This window comes from Rhinichthys klamathensis, unplaced genomic scaffold (assembly GCF_029890125.1).
Source record: "Rhinichthys klamathensis goyatoka isolate OS25496 unplaced genomic scaffold, OSU_Roscu_1.1 h1tg000497l_1, whole genome shotgun sequence".
NCBI classification, from domain to species: domain Eukaryota; kingdom Metazoa; phylum Chordata; class Actinopteri; order Cypriniformes; family Leuciscidae; genus Rhinichthys; species Rhinichthys klamathensis.
The window spans coordinates 1,211,817-1,234,669 of NW_026606980.1; the positions used below are offsets into that span (position 1 = coordinate 1,211,817).

A 22,853-nucleotide genomic window follows, 5' to 3' on the forward strand; every position below is an offset into this window, starting at 1 on the left:
TGTTTTTCCATGAGGGGGTTTGTCGTCATTGCATCTTTGTTTTCGTACCATTAAAAAACGCAACACACACGTCTCCCGGAAAACCTGTAGAATTCAACCAATCAGATGACAACTTCGAAACTCCTGAAGTGTTTCCAATTTTGTGTGCCATATGCATCAGACGGTCAGCCAACGGTCCGTGGGCATGACGTCTGAGGCTGAGAGTATGTATTGAGTAACTACCCAGAATACCTTAATATAAATATTAGGGCTGTCAGTTTAAAGCGATGCGTTCAATAAAGTGGACATAAATAAATTAGCTTCTAATGCCACTTTTTGTTAGATCTATTCAGGGATTTACTCTTCTTCCACAACATATTTGAATATTTAAATGAGTTTTTCAAAATGTTTATTATATGCTATTAATTAATCAATATATCATGCAAAAATCTAGGTAAGATTTGCGTCTTTGAAATGGTTCAGTATAATATGGTCAAAGCCACATTTTAAAGAGAGGGTTATTTGTTTGACACAATGGTACACTGAGCGCTCGACTGGGCGGAGAGGAGTGCAGCCTTTGTGGCGCAGTATCTCTGCTCTGCATGCTGTTGCTTTCTCTGTGCTTTAATTATAATCTTCATGGCCGACTGCCACCGTTCTATTAAGACCTGCACCCGCTGCAAACAGACACATGCTACCGCGCTACACACTCTCTTCCAAAACCTATGAGCTTTCTGCTCTAAAAGGATGTTAAGGCATCGTAGGAGTGCTCTTTGTAGACCTTTTGGCAACATTGACCTCAGATGGTGTACATAAATGTTCATAATAAATATAGATTTTAAGCATTCACTGAAAAGTATTGCGGAAAATGTTTAATCTAACAAAACTTGAGTATTTCACACAATATTTGTTTGTACATACACTACCTTTCAAAAGTTTGGGGTCATTAAAATGTTCATCAATTTTTTTATGTTTTTGAAAGAAGTCTTTTTTAACCAAGACTGCATTCATTTGATCCATAATACACTAAAACAATTACAATTTCAAAATAACTCTTTTCTGTATTTTGTTCATGTGATGGCAAAGCTGAATTTTCATCGTTATAACACCAGTCTTCACTCTTGAGTGTCACATGATCCTTCAGAAATTATTCTAATATGCTGATTTGAAACATTTTTGTTATCATCGAAATTAAGAACTACTGCTTAATATTTTTGTGGAAACCGTAAGAAATACAGTACATGGCAGTACTAATGACATAAATACATTTCTGTCATTGTTGATTAATTTAATGCGTCTTTGCTGAATTAAAGTTTTCATTTCTTTCAACGAAAAAAACAGCGTACTTCTTTTTTTTTTGTACAATTGTACAAAGTTTTTGTACAATTTGTGCCCAAATCTTTTACAAATTATTACATTTGGTAAATATAAACAAATATAATTCATCAGCAGAAAGACAAAAATAGAGGTAAAGATATTTGCTTTGTCACTATCTTTTCACTGGCTGAATCAAGCTGTTGCTCAGCTGATTATCAGTTAGTTTGCTGTTACCACCTGTTAAAACAATGAATAAACCTTATTATTCTTATTCTTAAATGTTCTTATTTTCTACGATTTGAGGAGAAATGTTCTTTCCTTAGAGGGGCGTTCTCATATGTGAAGCGGGTGATACAGAAGGCAGGAAAGATTGAATATGCAGCCAAGTTTATTTCCGCTCGTGCTAAACGGAAGGACTCCACTCTGAGAGAGCTGAACATCCTGTCTCATCTAGACCATGAGAGGATCCTCTACTTTCACGATGCCTTCGAGAAGAAGAATGCTGTTATCATCATTACAGAGCTGTATCCTTGTTATCATCTCTGAGAGCTTTGGGGATCACTGGCAATAAAAGCATGTTTAACTTTAAGTTAATTTTATATATACATATGACGCCAAGGGGTCCTGACCAAGTGTCAATATGTGACGAGTTGGTAGTGAGAATGTGTTGCAAAAGCATGTAAACATATATTTAAAGAAATATTTAAGATTCTGCACTATTTCTTGGTCACAAAAGAATTGTCAATTTTTCAGTTTAACACTGAACTTAAATTATTATGAATTTAATATAATTTATGATTAAATGTATTAAATGGTATGTAAAATAGAAGCGTTTTCACTAGTGAATTTCTGGACCACACTTTATGTACTTTCTCACATCCAGTCTTGCACAATCACACTTGTTGTACACCCATCAATCACCAATGGTGTAAGGATGATGATTTGTCTACAAGCTTTTCCCCATCACTCTGTTGTCTTTGACAATGTGTAAAGATGCCATGAGGAGCTTCTCGAAAGGCTTACAAAGAAATCAACAGTAATGGAGTCAGAGGTGAGTGAACCAATTTGATCTTTCAAAGTGACCATAAAAGTTACAAATGTGTGAACAGACTATTCTGTTACAGTTTGTCACATTTGGTTTGTCCTGGGTAATTTATCTTTGCATCCTCTAGTTATCTTGATGATAAGGAATATATTACTTTATTTCACAGATGAAAGAAGCTTTAGATTTACTCAGACAGTTTAGGCACACTCGTCACATTGATCTGACCCTATAGAAATTCTCTGAATTGTTTACTGCAGATCCGATCCAGCGTGAGGCAGCTGTTGGAGGGTCTTGGCTATCTTCATCAGCTTGACATAGTTCATCTAGACATCAAGGTAAGCATTATGTAATTTGCTGTCATCACCATTTCCTTCTATAAGTAAGCAATAATCACAGTAAGGAACCAATGTGTTGACTAGAATCCTCTATGTTTCCGCTCAGCCTGATAACATCCTTATGGCAGACCCTACTAGTGATCAGATCCGCATATGTGATTTTGGAAATGCTGTAAAGTTCACGCCTGATGAGGCACAGTACTGCAAATATGGCACTCCAGAATTTGTCGCCCCAGAGATTGTTAACCAGACACCCGTCTCCAAGGCAACGGACATCTGGTAACGCACCTGGTCCCTCTTTCACAAAACAGCTCTTGAACAAATCTGTATGCAGCCTCTAAAGTGTCATGAATACATAAGTGTCTTTCTCACAATTTGACTTTTTTTTTTTTTTTTTTTCTTACAGGCCTATTGGAGTTCTAACATACTTGTGGTAGGGTTATGTCAAATATCTCTATAATAAAATGATTTATATCATTTTAAATGATTATATTATATATTTACCTAGAATATTCATCACTAATACCAGTGTCTTCAGCTAGACTTCATCAAAGAAGTTTGTTTTGCAGTCTCACTGGAGTTTCTCCTTTTGCTGGAGAAAATGACCGCAGCTCTGTTCTCAACATCAGAAACTATAACGTGGCTTTTGAAGAAAGCATGTTTACCGACCTCTGCCATGAAGCCAAGGGATTCGTCATCAAACTGCTGGTGGCTGATAGATTGTAAGTGGAATCTACAGGGCTTATCTGCTGCACCATGCTCCTGTTGAAAATGTATTGTCAAGAAAATTGTTTCCACTGCTAAGAGCACTTTGTGTTAACTGCCAATTTGTTTAATGTTGTTTTATCTGCAGGAGACCCGATGCTAATGAATGTCTTCGGCACCCCTGGTTCAAGGTAACAACAGAAACCCATAGCTATCCAAATGCGTTATTTAAATTAGTACAACATATATGCCACTTGAAGTTAATTTAAGTTGTGAACATTTTAGGACCAAAGATTTCCTCTCTATAACTCTTATGGAAACAGTTGTTTACTTTGTCATTTTTAAATACATATTTCTTTCTTTTAGACCCTGAATAAGGGTAAGAGCATCAGCACAGAGCACCTTAAAAAGTTTTTGTCTAGAAGAAAATGGCAGGTAAGATAACATTAGTGACTTTTCAGCACTTAGAACATTATAGATTCTTTCCATATGTCGTTGTAACAATGTTCACAACTCTTTTTAGCGATCTCTTATCAGCTATAAATCTAAGATGGTGATGAGGTCTATACCCGAGTTACTGGATGACTCCTCCAGCCATATTTCCATTGCTGTTCCACGACATCTGAAACAAAGCTCACCACCACCTTCATCATCTTCAGATTCGGATGAAGAAATTGATGAGCTGCCTTTTATCCCAATGCCCCTCAACATGGAATTCTCAGGATCTAGAATGTCACTGACTGAAATTGTAGGGGATGATGAAATGACAGGTAAACCAAACGGAAATGCTGAGAGGCCTGCTTCAATCCATCTGAAGTCAGAGCCGATGGAAGTGGAGACGTCAGAGAGAGAGGGTGGAGATGCAGTCGCTAGGGGTAGAGCCAGAAAGAGGTCAACGCAAGAAGATGAAAAAGGATCATCTGATGAAGAACCAGCAGAACTGGCAAAAAGGGCAGAACAGGCCAAGAGACCGATGCGCAGAGGTTCAAGCATGGAGTCAGATGAGCCAGAGGGAGCACGTCGCAGAGGAGAGTTGCGCAGAGGGAGCTCAGCTGACAGTGCCCTACAGCTCCACATTAAACCAGAGGAGGGCACTGAAGAAAGCCCAGCCGATGGAAGTAGAATTCTACAAAAGTCAGTATCTATGGAGATTCCAAGGAGGAGCCCAAGCCCAGGAGCTGCAAAGCTGAGCCAGGAAGACTATGCCCTGAAATTAGAACTGATGAGGCAGAGACTTCTCAGGGGTGGCTCTGTTGACAACAAGATGAGCGGATTAAGAGGCCCATTGCTGGAGACATTAGGTATGGGGGATGAGAAGCGTTTTGTGAGGGGGTCTCGCCTAGGTAACCCTCCACTTGTTAGAGCAGCATCCAGTGAGTCACCTAGAGATGACACCCCAAAGACCAAGATACTCCGCAAAAGTGCTTCCTTCAGCCAGGGTGATTCAGAGCCCATGCCATTGCACAGACGGATTGGAGCACCTCTAGAGATCCCACTGGCACAAATAGAGGAGAGGCGGCTGCAGCAAGCTATATCTATGTCTGCTCTCACAGAGCCAGTCAAGGATTCTCGCCCCGTCACCCCAAAAATTCATACGCCAGAACCAGAGAGACATGAGATGGAGAAAATTGAGGAAAAAGAGCCAGTAGTCTACAAGGACAGTAAATCCGAAGAAGTCATTGTTGTGTCAAAGACTAATGCAGATGAAGTCAGAAGTGTTGATCAGACATCTTGGGAGACTGATGCACAAGAGAAGGGCCAGAGCAAGTTAGAGGAACCCAGTGAAGAGTCTGAAAAAGTTGCTGAAATTAAGCAGAAGACCCCCGTAGCAGAGGAAACAATCGAAGAAGAGGAAGATAAAGAAAGAGAGGATAAAGAGCCAGAGAAAGAAATGGAGCCTCCTGCTCCAGAGATTGAGGTTAAAGAAGTTGAGGATGATGTAAAGGCATCAACAAAATCTCCAGAGATCATTTCCACCAGCTCAATCATGGTGACCCCAACAGCTGCCCCAGCTCCCAGCCCCCACAGTGTCGTCTCAACTTATGTGACCCCATCTCCCCCCGCACGTACAGTGCTCCCAGATGGTAGGATGTCTGCATATGCCAGTATCATGCAGACCATCATGGTACCATCGGTCCAGGCCTCTAGCCAACCTGATCCTGTCCCCACACCTTCACCAATGTCCACCCCATCATCAGTTCCAGTCTATGCACCCATTTCCAGACACATCTCTGAACCAACACTTTTATCAGCTTCTTCATCCAAATCAGATCTTCACCAAACCACTGAACATGCGGCAGTCTTTTCTCGGGTTGCCTCAACAGAACACCCTCCCAAAGAGCCAAGTCCTCCTAAGACTCCCACTCGTGCTTCCCCTAAGCGCGAGCCGTCTCCTGGAAGCAACATCCAGGACCTTGCATCTGAGGAGGTCTTTGAAGCTCGCTTCAAAAAGCGCGAGTCCTCTCTCACTCGTAGTCTCAAACGTTTCTCTTTTCAGAAGACTGAAGAAAAGCCCACCACTGTTGCTCCTGAAACTGCAGAAGATATGTATCGACCAGGGCCAATTGGTGCTCCTTTAGAGTTTGTGCCAAGGAGGTTAGAGGAGAAGTCTAAATCAGTTCAGGATCTCCGTGAGGCAGAGAAGGACCCTGGATTCATGAGGAGACTCTCCATGCGCTTGAAAAGAACCCCATCAGTGGAGAGGCAGGAGGAGAAGCTCAAGGAGGAGGAGGCTTCAGCACCCAGGCGACGTCTGTCCTGGGCACTGGGACGGAGGGGATCCCAAGAAAAGAAGGAGATTGAAATGGTGAGGTTGGATGGAGGTCCAGAGCCTCCCCCAGAGCCTGAGTCCAAAGCACCTTCGGAGTCACCTATCCTTGCGATACGCAAGAAGATTGGCAGTACCATGGCAAGCTTATCCACAAGGATTAGGAGCCACTCTGAGGACAGGAAAGACGACAATGAAGGCAAGATGGAGCTCAAGAGGACACCTATATTCACCAAAATGCGCCGTTCCACCTCCGAGGGGGGCAGTCTGAAGAGGATGGGTGTCCCACAGAACCAACTGGCTGCCCAGTCAGGGAAAGGGACCTCATCAGAATCTCTCGATTCCATGTCAAGCATCCAATCAGAATCAGCTGTTAAAAGTATGCCAGTTTTTCCGGGTTAATGTTCTTATTACATTAACTCTATCATGTTGTTGTCAATTCTCCTAACTTTAAAGACCGTCATTTTTCTTTCCCAGGTGCAGATATTGAGCGTAGATCACGGTGGGACCGCTGGGGCTTGACAAGGGGAAAAAAAGACAAGACAGTTTCACAACCAGACATACCAGCTTCCATTGCTAGGGAAAATGGCTCTCTCCGCTCTCGCCAGTACACACGTCTAACATCTGGTATTGTTTGTTTTATTTGCGTATTTCACTGTAACGTCTGCGCAAAAAGTGACATCTGTTTGATAACTTCCTGCTTTGTCATAAACATTTACATATATCATCAATGAATCAATTATGCATATGGACTTGCTTTGGCACAGCTGTGGAAGATAAATTATAGTGCCTGTCTTACTTACTTTTTCACTTATTCTCCCAACAATTAGATTTCCCTCCTGTGTTCCATATCAAATTGAGGGACCACGTTCTCTTGGAGGGAGATCCTGTCACTCTCAGCTGCCTCCCTGCTGGCAGCCCTCACCCACACATCTCATGGATGAAAGGTCTGATTCAAATTATAATATTAGCTTTGATGGGACTAAAGATAGATAAATAGTAAATAGAATCTGACCTAAACTGAGTACAATATTGTAAGTGTATCTCACTTCTTTAAAGATTTTGTTCACTATGTTAGCATATTGTCTTTCAGTCTTTCATTTCATACTAAAAGATGATTAAATGCATACAGTATATTTCTTGGTATACTATTCTTAATTGTTTTATATATATATATGAAACAATAACTATAAAACAATTAAGAACAGTATACTAAGAAATATACAGTACGCATTTAATCAGGATCTGTGCTGTGCAAAACCACGGATCCTAGATGCCTTAATAGTCCTTGTGCTGACATAACCAAACCTGTTTAGTTTTTGGCTGAATATAGAAGGATGTCTTTCCATCTCAAAGTAACACCACCAAAGTCAAAGTCTAAAATGTCAACATAAGCATTAAAGAACACCAGCTTGTAGCTTTAAGATTATGATTTTGGAAAAAGTTAAAGTTCCCAACTAAACTTTTTTGCTTTTCAACTTTGTGTATTCTCAGATAAGAAACCACTTGAGATTGACCCAAGGATGAACATGATATCCTGCCCTGATGGGAGACAGCTGCTGATGATAATGAAGACCACCAAGAAAGATGCAGGCCTTTATGAATGTGTGGCTTCAAACGCACTGGCCTCTGTCACCAGCTCATGCGTTGTGTCCCTTGCTCGTAAGTTTAAGACAAGAAATAGACAAAGCAGCAAGTGCGAAAGTGAAAGTCCAGCTGATTAAGGAGGGAGAATAGATTGAGAAAATACAACAGAGAAGGAAAAATGCAAAGTTAGGGACACAATAACTCTGTCAGTGTGAAAAACCCTTAAGGAATAAGAAGAGAAGTACCACAGCGCAACGTTCCAGAATTTCTCAGAAAAGTAAAGGCTAGAACAGAGATGAAAGTGGGACACAGTGAAAGAACAGATTCATTTATTTTTTAATAGTTAGTGCATAGCTCACAGCTAGACTCAGGAAGGAGTTCTTTTAGCCTTGAGAACAGAAATGCCATTGGCTTTCTAAAATCACGAGCAGACTAAAGCACTGCTTATTTTGCAAAGACATTTTCTCCTAACAGCAGGTCATAAATTATTCACTCCTTTTTGTGCTTCAGAGCTGATTAATATGGAGAGGTGACTTGCTAGCAGAGGGGCAAATATCATGTAGTTGCTTCACCGGACACAGTTTTTTTGTGTTTAGTGCATGAAATGTGGCTATTATGATAATATCCCATTTTCCGCAGGGTTCCCACGATCAAGGAAAATAGTGGAAATTGTTCAAATGTTGGGAATTTATATAGTTATATGATTGTTTATGAGTCCAGTGTATAAAACTTCACGTAGTCAGTAATACACACTTACCGTTCAAAAGTTTGGGGTCTGTAAGATTTTTAAAATATTGTTGAAAGAAGTTCACCAAGGCTGCATTTATTTGGTCAAAGCAGTGAAAGATTTATTATAGTGAAATAATATTAATATATAAAATAACTTTTCTTTTTTAATATTTTAAAATGTAATTTATTACTATGATGCAAAGCTGGATTTCCAGCATCATTACTCCAGTCTTCAGTGTCACATGATACTTAAGAAATCATTCTAATATGCTAAACTGAAGAAACATTTATTATTATTATCAATGTTGAAAAAACAGTTGTTCTTCTTAATTGTGGAAACCATGGTAAAAAAAAAAAAAATCAGGGTTATTTGATTAATATCAAAAGAACAGCATTTAAAAATATATATACATGTTTTGTAACATTGTAAATATATTTACTGTCACTTTTGATCAATTTAATATGTTCTTACTGAATTTAAGGATTACAAAAACGACTTACTGACAACAACATTTTGGATGGTAGTAAATATTTGTCAAGACAGGTCAACCAAATAAGAATTTCTAGTAGTAAAAACTGAATATTATTCTGTAGGTCTGCCTAATAGACCTGGGACCCCTGAGGTTCCTCAGAAATATAAAAACACCGCCCTGGTTGTGTGGAGACCCTCAGACACCACGGCACCATGCACCTACTCTCTGGAGAGGAAGAAAGAGGGTTAGTGGACATCTTTCTTTATTCATCTTGCTTTGATTGATGATTTAGAGTGGGATTTGTAAAGTACAGTAAACTCTTTATAAATATTGTCAGCTGCATTCCTTATTATTTTAAATGCAAAATTTTAATGGTTCATAATGCTAACTGTTTTGCTCCACTCTTAAAATCCACCCTCCATCTTGATTTCCCAAATTATTCAAATTTTTTTACTATTAGTTTATTTCATATGTAAATTTTAAATAAAAAATGGTGGTGAATGTAGAGGAAAGACAGTTATCTTTGCTTCTACTGCCCTCTTTTGGAAAGGATGGGTATTGCAACCAATTCTTCTTTACAATATTTATTTTCCTACAGGTGAGACTAACTGGCTGATAGTAGCCACAGGTGTGGCTGACTGTTACTACAACGTCATGGACCTTCCAACTGGTGCCACATACAGGTTCAGAGTTGCCTGTGTGAACAAGGCTGGCCAGGGCCCTTACAGCAACTTGTCTGAAAAAGTGGTCCTGGACTCAACAGGTGCACAAAAGTTTTGTCTAGATCAGTGATTTCCAACTGTTTAATGCTGTCAGGAGCTAATAATTCACCAAAAAACACAATGTTCATATTCATTGCAAGTGAACCCATATTCAATGTATTTTGGGTTGTATTTTCTTTTACCATTTTAAGAGAGAGAAAAGATAGAGATGTCACAAAAACTACCAAATTTGTCTAGCTTCTACCACATGACAATGAATTTGAACCAAAATATTGTAGTTTAATTAGATTGATGGCTTTGATGTCGACTACAAAATGTTTTCTCCTCCTATTTAAATGATAATATAACATTATATACACTACTGTGTTTTATTATTTAAAAGAAATGAATACTTTCTCAGCTAGGATGCATTCAATTGATTTTAAATTGACAGTAAAGACTTTTACATTGCTATATTCATCAAACAATCCTGAAACAAATATCATGGTTTCCACAAAAACATTAAGGAGCAACTGGTTTCAAAATTTGTGACTGAAAACTAGAAGAGTATTGATGCTGAAAATTCAGCTATATTGTAAAATATATTCAAATATAAAACAGTTCTTTTAAATTGTGACAATATTTTCACTATATTACTGTTTTTGATCACCAAGTGTCACATAAGTGAGCATAAAGAGACTTTGTACTCAAAAATCGAACTCACTTCAAACTTTTGATCAGTACAGTAGTGTAATATAATATCATTTTGAATGGGACATATGCATCTATGCTTCTTCGTTATTCAAATTCAAAGTCTTTTCAACAGCACCTCAAAAGTCCAGTGGAACAGTTATTGTCAAAACGCTTTCGTCAGCTCCGGCTCCTGCACCAGCTGTAGTAACATCTACCATGTCTTTACCTGCAATGAAGCCTGCTGCAGCAAAACTGACTACTTCAGCGCCCTCTACAGCCCAGCCGGTACAGCCTGTGTCTCCTCCTGCGTCAGCTACTACACCTTCCCCCGCTGCCCTTCCCCCGAGTCATCGTACTGCGCCTGATGTCCGAGCTCCACCCCTTGGTACTCCTACTCCTGCCAAAGCGAAGACCACTCTGAACATCACTGTGTCCAAACCCTCCCCAGCTCAGCCTCCTCCTGCCAAACCCTCACCGCCTGTCGTTCTGCCCAAACCTCAGACTCCTGTCAATGTGGTGTCTCCTCCATCTCAAACTCCTCCAATGTCCCCACCTCCACTACTGTCCCCTCCGCCTGCTATCGGCAAGCCTATCTCCTCATTGCCCATGTATGCCCCGGCCGCCACCACAGCACATGTGACCCCAGTCATCCCAAACACGCCTTCTCCCGCCCTGTCACCACCCGTGGTGTTAGTTACAAGTCTGAGTCCCGTAGGGGAGGGTACTGGCACACCCAATCGTATGACCCCAAGTGGACGAGCCACTCCATCCGGACGCATCACTCCTACTGGGCGCAGGACCCCTATAGGAAAACCTGGAGACTTGACCCTAAGGCAGGGTGTCCCCCAGAAGCCGTACACATTCATGGATGAGAAAGCAAGGTAAAGTGCAATGACTGATCACTTTTATATTACCTTATAAATAAATAAAGTGTCTCACAATAGCTTTTTTTTGCAACATCAAATACAAAAGTAGCTGTGAGTAATCCATATGATAGAATAGCATGATAAATGCTGTACTAGAATACATTATAAATAATTGGCTTCTGTCTGTCATCATAAGTCAGCCTTAGCCTCAGCTTTAACTGCTGTTTCCACATTTTGGAGTCGTTTAGAGTTCTATTTCTGTTCAGTGTTTTCAGAAATGCTTATTTTATTTATTTATTTATTTATTTTTTAATTTTTAATTAATTAATTTTTTTTTATTTTTATTTTTTATAATCCTAGGCTTCCCTAAGTGAGATAAGACATGACCAAATGATAATTAGCCTATACCTACACCTAATAGTTAACTACTTCATAGCTAACATTCAAGATCATCATGCAAATCAGCTTTTGATGTAATTGTTGTTTCAAATTTTGGAGTTCAGTGTTCATTTCATTTTATATATATAAAATATTTCTTATAATAATTAATATGTATTCTATTATATATGCATATATATTATATACATATATTATTTTATATTATAAATATATTATTTTATATTTTATATATATATATATATAATTCATTATTATTAAATAGAATATATATCCTTTCTGACGGTCTGTCTGTATTTTTGTGACTAATTCATAGTTCTTTTGTACAGTGACCCCAACAAATATTTGGACACTTGGACAAGATGTATATATGTTTTGCACTATATTACAGATTATCAAACCAAATAGCATTTATTTTACAAAAAATATAAACACCTTTTTCAAGCAACATTTTTTTTTTTTTTTTTTGCAAAAATACGTTTATTATTATAAGACACATGACAGCCATTGATCATCATGCATTTTCTTCACCACAGAGGTCGTTTTGGCGTGATCAGAGAGTGTCGGGAAAACGCCACCGGAAACCTGTACATGGCCAAGATTGTGCCGTATGAGCCTGAGAGCAAGCAGGCCGTGTTACAGGAGTATGACATACTGAAGTCCCTCCACCACGAGAAGGTCATGGCTCTGCATGAGGCCTACGTCACCCCACGCTACCTGGTGCTCATCTCTGAGTGCTGCTCAGGGAAAGAGCTGCTCTACAGTCTGATTGACAGGTCAGAGACTGCTGCGTGCTTCTTTAGGCTCTCATGTCGGACCTCATGCTACTACACAAACACTTGATTTGATGGCGTACGGGGTAGTTGTATGGGGGTTGTCGTCAGAGTTATAAAAAGTACTTGAAATTGTGAAACACTTTGTTTATCTCCCTTCCTAGGTTCCGATACTCAGAGGATGATGTGGTGGCGTATATCGTACAGATACTTCAGGGTCTGGACTACCTGCACAGCCGGAGAATCCTGCATCTGGATATCAAACCAGAGAATATCATTGTCACTTACATGAATGTGGTTAAGATTATTGATTTTGGTAGTGCGCAGACCTTCAATCCGCTGTTCCTGAAGCAGTTCAGCCCACCCATTGGAACACTAGACTATATGTGTAAGACAACATTTCTGTTTGATATATTTCAATATTCTCTTGCTAATATAAAAAAAATCAGAGTCACTAGTTAACTACTCCTCCTCTAGCAACCACTCAGAACACTTTCAACAGTCGACAAACATTATTTATTTGCATCATATTCGTAATCCTTTTAAAATATCGTATGTTAGATATTCCCATGGTATCCCATTCCTTCTCGTTTAAGTAATTGTGCATTTCTGTACATTTTCTAATGTGTTTTTAATCTCTGCTGGTTACTGAAAGCCCCTGAGATGTTGAAAGGAGATGTGGTGGGTCCACCAGCTGACATCTGGAGCATTGGCATATTGACTTATATCATGTGAGTGCTGTCCACTGCAACTCTGTCTTGGAAAGTAAACAAAGTCTATTTTGATTTTATGTTGACTTTAAATGTCCAGGTTTGCTGTGTGGTGCTTTCTGTGTTACCTCCAATTTAGTTAGCAATCTTATGTCAGCGGGAGCATTTGAATCGTTGCAATTTCACATTCCAGAAGCTCTCTGGAGCTTGTGAGCTGTCAGTGTCTGTGATTATGTTTGACATAAATGCTATTCTAGTGTGTAACTCGAAGCTTTTGTCATGCTGTACACCATTCAGGCTCAGTGGGAGACTGCCGTTTACAGAGAATGACCCTGCTGAGACAGAGGCCAGAATCCAGGCAGCCAAGTTTGACCTCAGTAAGCTCTACCAAAATGTGTCCCAAAGTGCCTCTCTGTTCCTCAAAAAGATCCTGTGCAGCTACCCTTGGTGAGTAAAACAGTGCCTTTAAAAAAGCATCTGGGCTGTATGTGTGAATATCAAGAAACCTGTCAAGACCATGTCCGTGTCAAATTTCACCCAAAATCAAAAGGAAAACGTTTTATTTTGCTTAGTGAAATGAGGCCTCTTTAGGCATTAAACTCATGACAATTAAACACATTTTTCTTCGCAATTCTAATTACTGTAAAAATGTCAAATACATTTTAACAGTGAGGATCTAATTAGAATCACCATTGAAAATCATTGAGACTTATACATTTTAAATTATTATACTATTAATATTTGAATATTCATATATAATTTAATATACATAATATATTTTATGTTAAGATTTTAATAAAAAACTATCACTGTATATTTTATATTTATATATATAGCATATAGTATATATATATATGTGTGTGTGTGTGTGTATGTATAATATATATATATCAATATATATATATATATATATATATATATATATACATATAATATATGTATATACTGTATGTTACGTACAGTATATATGTATAAAATATATTATATATTATAATATAATAATTTATTTTATTATATTATATAATAATATACATATATAATAATTGATATATATATATACTGTATATATATATATATATCAATTATTTAGAAAATAGGTACTCAAATAGGTACTCATTGCTGTTGTAAAATACCAAAACAATCAAATTTATAATGCACAAAAATAGATATTATTTAAAATTTAAAGTATTTATACATCATAGTAGTGTTGCTGCTTTTTTAAAACTGCTTTTATTTTTTAAATGTCTGTATTTTTGATTGAATAATGTGAGAAATAATTTTACAACAGCAATGAGGATCTAATTAGAATCACCATTGAGAATTATGGTAATTTCTCAATTATTTTAAGAATATTTCTTTTAATGATATTTTTGCATTATAATTATGTTTTGAAATGTATTATTTTTGAAATTATAATTTTTTGCAATTCGTTTTGGTGTGATGTTTGTGGCACATCACCTAGGTGCGTCCCAAATCGCGTACTTATGCACTATTCTACGCCATTTTGTAGTATAAATAGTGCGAGTAGTGCGTTCACACAGAAAATTCTAAAAAGAAAAAGTGCACTTTAATGATGCACTTATTTAACCGAAAAAACAAAGTGTGGAACGTTGGACACTTCATGCACTCAACTGTCGCAGCTTTGGATGGGCTATCAGACTCCGATGTTGAAAGACAAAATAAATGTATAAAGTTCATACACTACACGGTTGAGTACATAGTGTATAAGTGCATGGTGTATATTGCGTCATTTGGGACACAGCTCTAGCTTTCAGGATAGGCCAGGCTATGTGTCTTTGATGTTGACTGATTCCTGTTTTTGTCTGTGTTTCAGGGCCCGTCCTACCATTAAGGACTGCTTTAACAACTCCTGGCTGCAGGACGCTTATCTAATGAGACTGCGGAGACAGACTCTCACATTTACCACCACACGCCTCAAGGAGTTCCTGGAGCAGCAGCAGCAGGTCAGGGCAGAGGTGGTAACAAAGCACAAAGTCCTTCTGCGTTCCTACCAGAGCACTCCACAATCCCCATCCACCCCTGCAGCACCCATCTCTCAGTGAGCTCCACCACCGGACGTCCTCCAGAGGGATGACAAGACGGCTCCGGGGTTCTCCAGGATAAGGACAGAGAGAGACACAGCCTCAGGACATCCCAGCCCTTGGTGGGCCCTTAGGGGGCCGCTAAATGTGCGGTGTGTGTACGCAGATAAAGCACAGAATCTTCTGGCCTCGCTACAGAGTTTACACCACCTGAAACACACACACACACACACACACACACAAATCTGACGTCCAAAAGCGTAATGGATTTCAGTGCATTACCCTCCGTTAGCTGTGGCCAGCATGCACAGTGCAGTTGTGTTTATTGTTCAGGACGTCGTCCTTACTTTAAGCTCCTCCCGTCTTACACTTCTTTGCTATGACTTTTTGACAAACCTATTTTAGCAGTTCTCAGCATTGCATCTCTGGCAAGTAGTCAGGAACTAGGACCCATCCTGGTTGAGAAGAGTGACTATTTCATACACGAAACTCAATCAAGAAGATCACTCGACGCAAAAAAAATGTCATGTTAATGTGTATTTTTCGTGGTGTCTTCCAATTGTGAACCAGGGCCTTGAGATTTGTGGAAAATGGTGTATGTCTTTTTTTGAACTAGTTTTTATGGCATAAGTAATACTTTTATTACTGCCAGTTGTTATACTGTAGTGAATATCAGTATATATGAAAACTATTGACTGAAAACATGGTCTCAAACAAGATGCTTTTTATCTTTTACTAATGTGTTTTGATCTAATCTAAAGTGGATTGACTTTATTGTAATATTGAAAGGCCTCACAGCTTTAGGGAGTGACATTTTTGCAAGAATTCCCAGTTCAGTAAAGCACACACGGTTTGGTTTTCACTGACACTTAACGGATTAAACTTTTGATATGTTGAAGTCTTTGCGTTCAACACCAGGAATGTATTATATATCGCAGATTTCAGTGCATACAGTAGCATACAGCATGCATCGGTACAAATTCCTCTTCATAGCGTATCGGCAGCACCATCGGTTTCCAGAGAAAACTCAGTCCTTGTGAATGCAAAGGATGGTATAACGGCCAAAGTTGTTTATGTAGAGATCGGCTGATTCAAGATGTGCCTGGAAACTAGTGATCTTGTTATGCATGGGTGGAATGGAGATGTCTCAGAGAAGTGCCATTTTTTTTCCTGAGGGGACTAGAATATGTTATTAAACATACATTAGCTGCTCTTTTGAATGTTTATGAGAATCTATAGTATATTATTTTGAAAGTTTTTGCTGAAAGATTCGCTTATACCCATGAATGAGAGTAACTTTATGGTTGAATGATTATCACTATCTTTGGTCATTTGAAAAATATCTTGTTTTGATCCAAATCATACAAAATATCTAAACTATATTAAGATATCAAATATATTAAATGTATTGTCCACAAAACATTTTTTTAATGACTTTTAATGAACGATCAAAAGCAGAACATGTATTCTTCAAATTTACACATGGAGATATATGTCTAAAAATTATTTTATTTTATTTGAAGACTATGAACGGGTGTTTATCTTGATTTGATTTACATAGTTTGTATTATTTGGATTTATTTTTGAACAGTTTGCATCCTGTTTGGTGAACATAGTCACAGAATCAGTGCTTGATTTTTTTTTTATTTGTTTGTTTTGTTTAGTTGTTAATTTATCTAATGGACAAATGAGTGATTCACACATCCACAAAAAAAAAATCATATTCACATTTACAGCAAACAAACCTACAACTTGCGAAACAAAGTGAAAGAAATGAAAATAGCATCAGGGTCCCACATTCATGAAAAAAAAAACTGAATATGAATTTGACCTGTTATGCTCAACTTGGAAATATTTCATTGGCTAGAAAATGCTCTTTGTGGTAAAATTTCCATAAAGTAATTTTAGAACTCCTTATCCAGTGATCACAGACAACAGGAAAAGACATGGAAATCCATTGGTCAAAAGCTATGGGAATGTTCTCATTGTTTTTAGCACAGTCCTATCGTGACCTCATCTGTCAGCAAGTGAACACCTTTGACCTTCTATCACATACATACATATTGGCTTGGATTATACAATAAATAGCTGTTTGCTTAGTTTTTATTGCAGTACTAATTCAGTGCAAATCCTCTTCTGTTTTCCATCACTTTGCATAAACGCTAACATTGGGGTTTTTCTTCTATCCAATTTGTTTATTATTTATTTTAACTTGGGTTATTCAAATTGTTCAAGCTTCTAGTTTCAAAGATATTATGGTGCGAAAACTAAATCTAAAACAGAGAAAAAATGGAAACACAATAAAGAAGAAAGAATTCAGACTCAATGTGTTGTTGTGAATAAGGTTTTATATTATTTCATTTGTGTGTGTGTGTTTACTACTCTTTCAGTCATGCCGAGCAACCCTTTAATGTGAAACTAAATCAAGCTTTTCTGGAATGAATTATGTTGCACTAAAACAGTGACAATGTGGAGATAATATGAATGTTTTACAGTAGAATGAAGTGTGTATATGTCGAAACCATGACTTTTCATGAATAAAATCAGCTGTCAGCAATACTCAACAGACTACATTAATTTATTATTATTATTCCAGTCATTTCAGTGTCTCTAAGTGCATATTACAAAGTGGAAATGGTCTAAATGTCATTATGAGACACTTTAGAACAATAATAATTCAACCAGATGTAGTTAGACTACATAAACGGGCCATTAACTCACACTACATTCATGTGTTCAAGTGAAGCCAATCCAAATGTAAGGACTCAGGCTTTTTACATGTGCGCTATTTTATTTTGGACCATTGATGTTTCACATCTGACACTATCAGCTCACAGTGTAATGCTCTTAGCCTTAGGGGTTTGTTCATTACAGGTTGACTATATACAGCACAACTGCTTACTCTAGAACACTTGTTGATCTTTTATCAACATCAGTATGTCATCTCTAAGATAAAGATACACAGGCAGGCAAATGTAGTCTCAAACTTAAGTACTCTCAATGGAACTGTATTTATAAAACTCAGGCACAATTCTGCACATTTGTTGGCTCCTGAGTAGAAGTAAAGGTCAAGAAACTTCAGGTTGAGTATTAGTTGATTTTGTTCAGCAGTAGACTATTTATGATTATAACTGTCATATCCTAATCATTTATCATTGTACTTAATGCTATTCGCTCTGTTGCCTGTTGTTTTAACACTTAACCTTGCTTTATCCTCCATCTAAATGTATCAGGAAAATACTTTTTTCTTAGAACTTAAAAAACGTTATAAAGTAAAAAACTATTGTCTTTTAAAACTGATGCCATTAGCAACACATAAAGCTTTTTAAATAACAATAAGTTTAATACACACTTACCGTTCAAAAGTTTGAGCTAAGAATTTGAGCAAGAAGTCTCTTATGCTAACCAATACTGAATTTATGTGATCTAAAATACAAAGCAGCTTTACAGTGATAATAGGAAATTAAAGTAACAGAGATTGCTTTGGCCTTACAACAGCTCTAGAATAAAGTTATTGTGCAGCTAAAGTTTGTTCACTTCCGTTGCAAAGATCATTAGTTATTAACTTAGGGGTCGCTAACATGAAATAGGTTCCAAGGTGCAAGCCTTATATCAATTTTTTTATTTTTTTAATACATATATTATATATATATCTCCGCAAGCTTTAAAAATGTAAACCTGTGAAAACGCTGACGGCGTGCACATGCGTATTACGTGTTCAGTCCAAAGGTATGCACATTTGAATATGTGCGCAGGCACGTAGTCTTTCTTTACAAATTGAGGCCACTTTTCTGGCCTTAAAAATGTATAATACAGAATTATTTATTGCTTCCGAGTAGCCATGTGAACCGGAACTATTTTGACAACGTTCTATATCTGTACAGAGGTAAAGGGAAGGAGGCCTTCGCAAGGGAGAGACTAGTTGACACTTCAGGACTGCGTTGTCGTCGTGTCCAGGCGCTGGTCCTTCATTAGATCTGGATACGGCCTGGATCCGGGGGACTGCGGTAAACCTCGGGATAAACAGAGAGACTAATATTAGCGTAGACGCCATTCTTCTTATGATGTAACGAGTACATCAGGATTTATGGGAATTGTTCCCGGTTCCGGCTGACATAATCTATGCAGCCTAACATTGAATTATAGAAGTTTATAATATGTTATGTGTATGCTTGGTCAAAGAGATGTGTTTTTAGTCTAGATTTGAACTGACAGAGTGTCTGCTTCCCGGACAATGTTAGGAAGACCGTTCCAGAGTTTTGGTGCTAAATAGGAAAAGGATCTACCGCCAGCAGTCGATTTTGATATTCTAGGTATTATCAACTGGCCGGAATTTTGAGATCGCAATAGACATGGACTATAATGCGTTAAAAGCTCGCTCAAGTACTGGGGAGCTAAACCATTTAGTGCTTTGTAAGTAATCAGCAATATTTTAAAATGTATACGATGGGAGAGCCAATGCAGTGTTGATAGAACCGGGCTAATATGGTCATCATACTTCCTGGTTCTTAATACCCATAAGAGCATTACAATAATCTAGCCTTGAGGTCATGAACGCATGAACTAATTGTTTCCGCATTTGTCATTGAGAGCATATGACATAATTTAGATATATTTTTAAGATGGAAGAATGCGGTTTTACAGATACTAGAAGCGTGACTTTCAAATGAAAGATTGGTGTCAAAGAGCACACCCTGTTTGACAGAGCTATCATCAAGCCACCAGTGTCACATGATAGTTCAGAAATCATTCTAATACACTCAAGAAACATTTGTTCTTATTATTAATGTTGATAACAGTTGTGCTGCTTAATATTTTTGTGGAGAACGTGACATTTTTTTCAAGATAGAAAGATCAAAAAGAACAGCATTTATTTTAAATAGAAATCTTTTGTAACATTATAAATTTATTTACTCTCACTTTGGATCAATTTAATGCATGCTAGCTGAATAGCATTTATTAATTTCTTTCCCAAAAAAAGAAGTCCTACTGACCCAAAACTCTGAAATATATGTTTAAAACCGAATTTAGAAATCTTCTTTTGTAATCATTTAAAGCTAATTGACTGCTATGGCTAACTTGTTGTGTTAGTAAATCATCATTACAATCTCACACACTATCAAAACCCCACGATCAGATCCTTTTCCAGTATGTCATAAACATTTTGACATAGATGAAACAGTTTGCAGTTTAATTTTCAAGATTTCCCCAGTCAAATCCATCAGTCCAGCAGCAGCAGCACTTCCAGGATGCCCTTTAGACATGAATGACCCTCAAAGCTAAGAAGCAACAATCCACATCCAAGCTTCATAGCGAGAGCATTGGTGAGTCACAATCGGATATAGACAGAGCTCTATTTAATGCTGTGTGGCTCAGCTGCATGTAACAGCTGACCTTTGATTTGTCGTCTGCATGAATGTGTACCATTGTCTGTTTAAATCAAGGAAAGAGCTGCAACAAAAAAGGCCCTCCAATGTGTCTTCAGGAACTGAAAAATGTGGTTCTGCTGGAGTTCAGTGCAGTGTCTTTCCAGACCCCTTCATGCTCATGTCAAAGGATAGGAAACAGCTGACCAAGAACAAATATGTTTTTGAGGATCCTGATGTTGTGGCCCTGGTCATGTGAAGCCATCTTGGATGACCTAGTCAGAGATATGTTCATCTATATGCAAACTCAAGTCACCATGAAATCAAAATGGAAAATTCTTGTTTTTACCATATTTATTATAAATGATTTATCCGTGCATATCTTCTTTTTTTTTTATTCACATGCCCTCATAACCTTTAATCAAAATGACTTCCCTCCCTCTTGCAACGAGATCATCTCTTCTCTTCTCTGATGATGTGTTTACTGGCACGAGGGCGGGACAACCTGTCACTCACATGACATCGACCAATAGCAAACCACAACCATCCAATCAGTTCCCGATGAACAAAAGCAAGTCCCACCCTACATTTTTGTCTTCTTTGAGAAGCTGTTTCACTCAGATATATGTCACAATTGGGAGGAAAAGACGCAACTTGCATTTCATGCTGACTTTAACGTCTCTTATTGACCTAATTGGTTGTATTTTTCCCTGTAACCTCTCTTTCAGCGAGATACAGCTACTTTCCTGACCATCAAATACACTTAGCCAGCAGATTCAGGGAAGTATGATGACCTCTGAGCAGTTAGAGACACAGGTCCTCTTCTCTCTTGTGTGGTTTATTTATTTCAAATAATGTCCTTTGTCTTCAATGGATTGATGCCTCTACAGCATGTCACTATACTAAAATAAATGGCTTGCTGAAGACCTCTTTAACTAGGCTATATAAAACCTACATGTATTTGATATGCAAATTTGTAGCCTATTATCAACATGATCAAAACTTTGCTGAAAAACCTGTTGCACACCATGCCTTGAAGAAATGTTATAAAGTAAAAAACAAAAAAAAACATGACGTGGTCGATCATTTATCAATTCACAAAAAATATTTTGTCCCCGTGATATATGGTTACATCCTTGATCTGGTTCATGCAATAGTGCTAAAAATTAAGCAAAAACTGTATGATATTTTTTTTTTTGAAAGAACTTGTGATGTGACAAAAAACTTCAAACTCATAATCCGGAGGGACTTGCTGATGCTTTCTTTGAATGACTGTAGACTGTTAAGTGTAGTGTGTGATGAATACCAATGATGTAAACTCTGTAATCAACATGACGGAGTGCGCGAACTTTCAGGACTCTCCCTATCCTCCATTCTAAAGACGGTCTCAAGCCCCCCGCGCTCGCAGCTCCTGCCAAAAAAGTTCACAAGAAAGTTGTCTCGCTTCTTAAAAAGCGTAAAATGCACACGCGTTCGTTTGAAATCATTCGGGTCTGACTACTTATGATATATATTACCTGTCGGAAGATAGAAAAAGCTGTTTTAACTTCGAACTGAGCATTCAGTTACGCCGAGGCCAAGAGATCTTTTAAACTTTGTTTGCGTATTGGATTTTGTAAATTTTAAAGGGGCAACGCGTATTAATCAAGCCCGAGCCAAAGCGATTAGGACACTTTGTTCCAAAGTCAGATTTATTAATATTATCCAGTTCCAGTGAAAGAAGAAGAAAAAGAAACCCACGAGAATACTTACTTTGTATAAATATGTTATGGTTTGAACGAAATTGTTCTATAAAAAAATGCTGTAAGTTAAGTGGACCCCACCAAAAATCTAAAATTAATTTTCAGAAAATCTTACAAATGTGAAATGTTCCTCTTGAATATACAAACATTTTTTTCTTAAAAAACGGAGTATTAAGATTTAAATTTTGCCTATAATATTGCGTGTATGGTATTATATTCATGTATTTATTTACATACTGTGTGATACTTAAATAATAAAACCATTAAAATAACAATTATTGATTAACTTTTTACATGCACATTACATTTTACATACCGGTAATATATAGGATTGCTGTGTGGAACAACAACAAAAAAATAGCTAAACTTTAATTGTGCTGAGCTGTCTTGGTTTGTGGGGCCACCTAAGTTCCAATTGAGAATTAAATATGTTGTATTTGAACTGGTACTAAAAAAAGAGATGTTCACAGGTAGCATACTGGTAAATGCGCTCGCTTTTCTTCTGATTCGTAATATTTTTCAAATCCATAAACTTTGAACCTTCGAAGTGGTTTGCATAGTTCTGTCTTGCCTGAGTGTCGTTGCCCCTTTAAGGCGAAGGGTGCCTTGAAACCGCCGAGTTCCATG

The 22,853-nt window shown here is 37.7% G+C and overlaps 2 protein-coding genes across 7 annotated transcripts in view; both read left to right on the forward strand.

The window, feature by feature from the left end:
* The window catches only part of spegb (striated muscle enriched protein kinase b), an 83,770-nt gene extending 67,283 nt beyond the window's left edge, over nt 1–16,487 (forward strand). For all 6 annotated transcript variants that reach the window (XM_056237780.1, XM_056237775.1, XM_056237776.1 and 3 more), the window contains 20 exons: nt 1,620–1,820; nt 2,290–2,347; nt 2,599–2,676; nt 2,783–2,955; nt 3,083–3,109; nt 3,246–3,398; nt 3,530–3,572; nt 3,748–3,816; nt 3,905–6,527; nt 6,632–6,775; nt 6,979–7,095; nt 7,643–7,810; nt 9,059–9,181; nt 9,536–9,700; nt 10,465–11,212; nt 12,130–12,369; nt 12,531–12,754; nt 13,022–13,097; nt 13,374–13,523; nt 14,911–16,487. In XM_056237780.1, the coding sequence (XP_056093755.1) occupies nt 1,620–1,820; nt 2,290–2,347; nt 2,599–2,676; nt 2,783–2,955; nt 3,083–3,109; nt 3,246–3,398; nt 3,530–3,572; nt 3,748–3,816; nt 3,905–6,527; nt 6,632–6,775; nt 6,979–7,095; nt 7,643–7,810; nt 9,059–9,181; nt 9,536–9,700; nt 10,465–11,212; nt 12,130–12,369; nt 12,531–12,754; nt 13,022–13,097; nt 13,374–13,523; nt 14,911–15,139 (5,809 nt within the window). In that variant the 3' untranslated portion in view covers nt 15,140–16,487. The remainder of the gene's footprint in view (nt 1–1,619; nt 1,821–2,289; nt 2,348–2,598; nt 2,677–2,782; nt 2,956–3,082; nt 3,110–3,245; nt 3,399–3,529; nt 3,573–3,747; nt 3,817–3,904; nt 6,528–6,631; nt 6,776–6,978; nt 7,096–7,642; nt 7,811–9,058; nt 9,182–9,535; nt 9,701–10,464; nt 11,213–12,129; nt 12,370–12,530; nt 12,755–13,021; nt 13,098–13,373; nt 13,524–14,910) is intronic.
* Nucleotides 16,488–20,224: 3,737 nt separating this feature from the next.
* On the forward strand, nt 20,225–20,743 carry LOC130072595 (SPEG neighbor protein-like; the record flags this gene model as incomplete). The annotated part of the gene is given in 2 exon segments (XM_056237774.1): nt 20,225–20,430; nt 20,527–20,743. Coding segments are annotated over 2 exon segments (423 nt in total), but the record flags the coding sequence as incomplete, so codon positions are not given.
* Between the last annotated feature and the right edge of the window lie 2,110 nt (nt 20,744–22,853).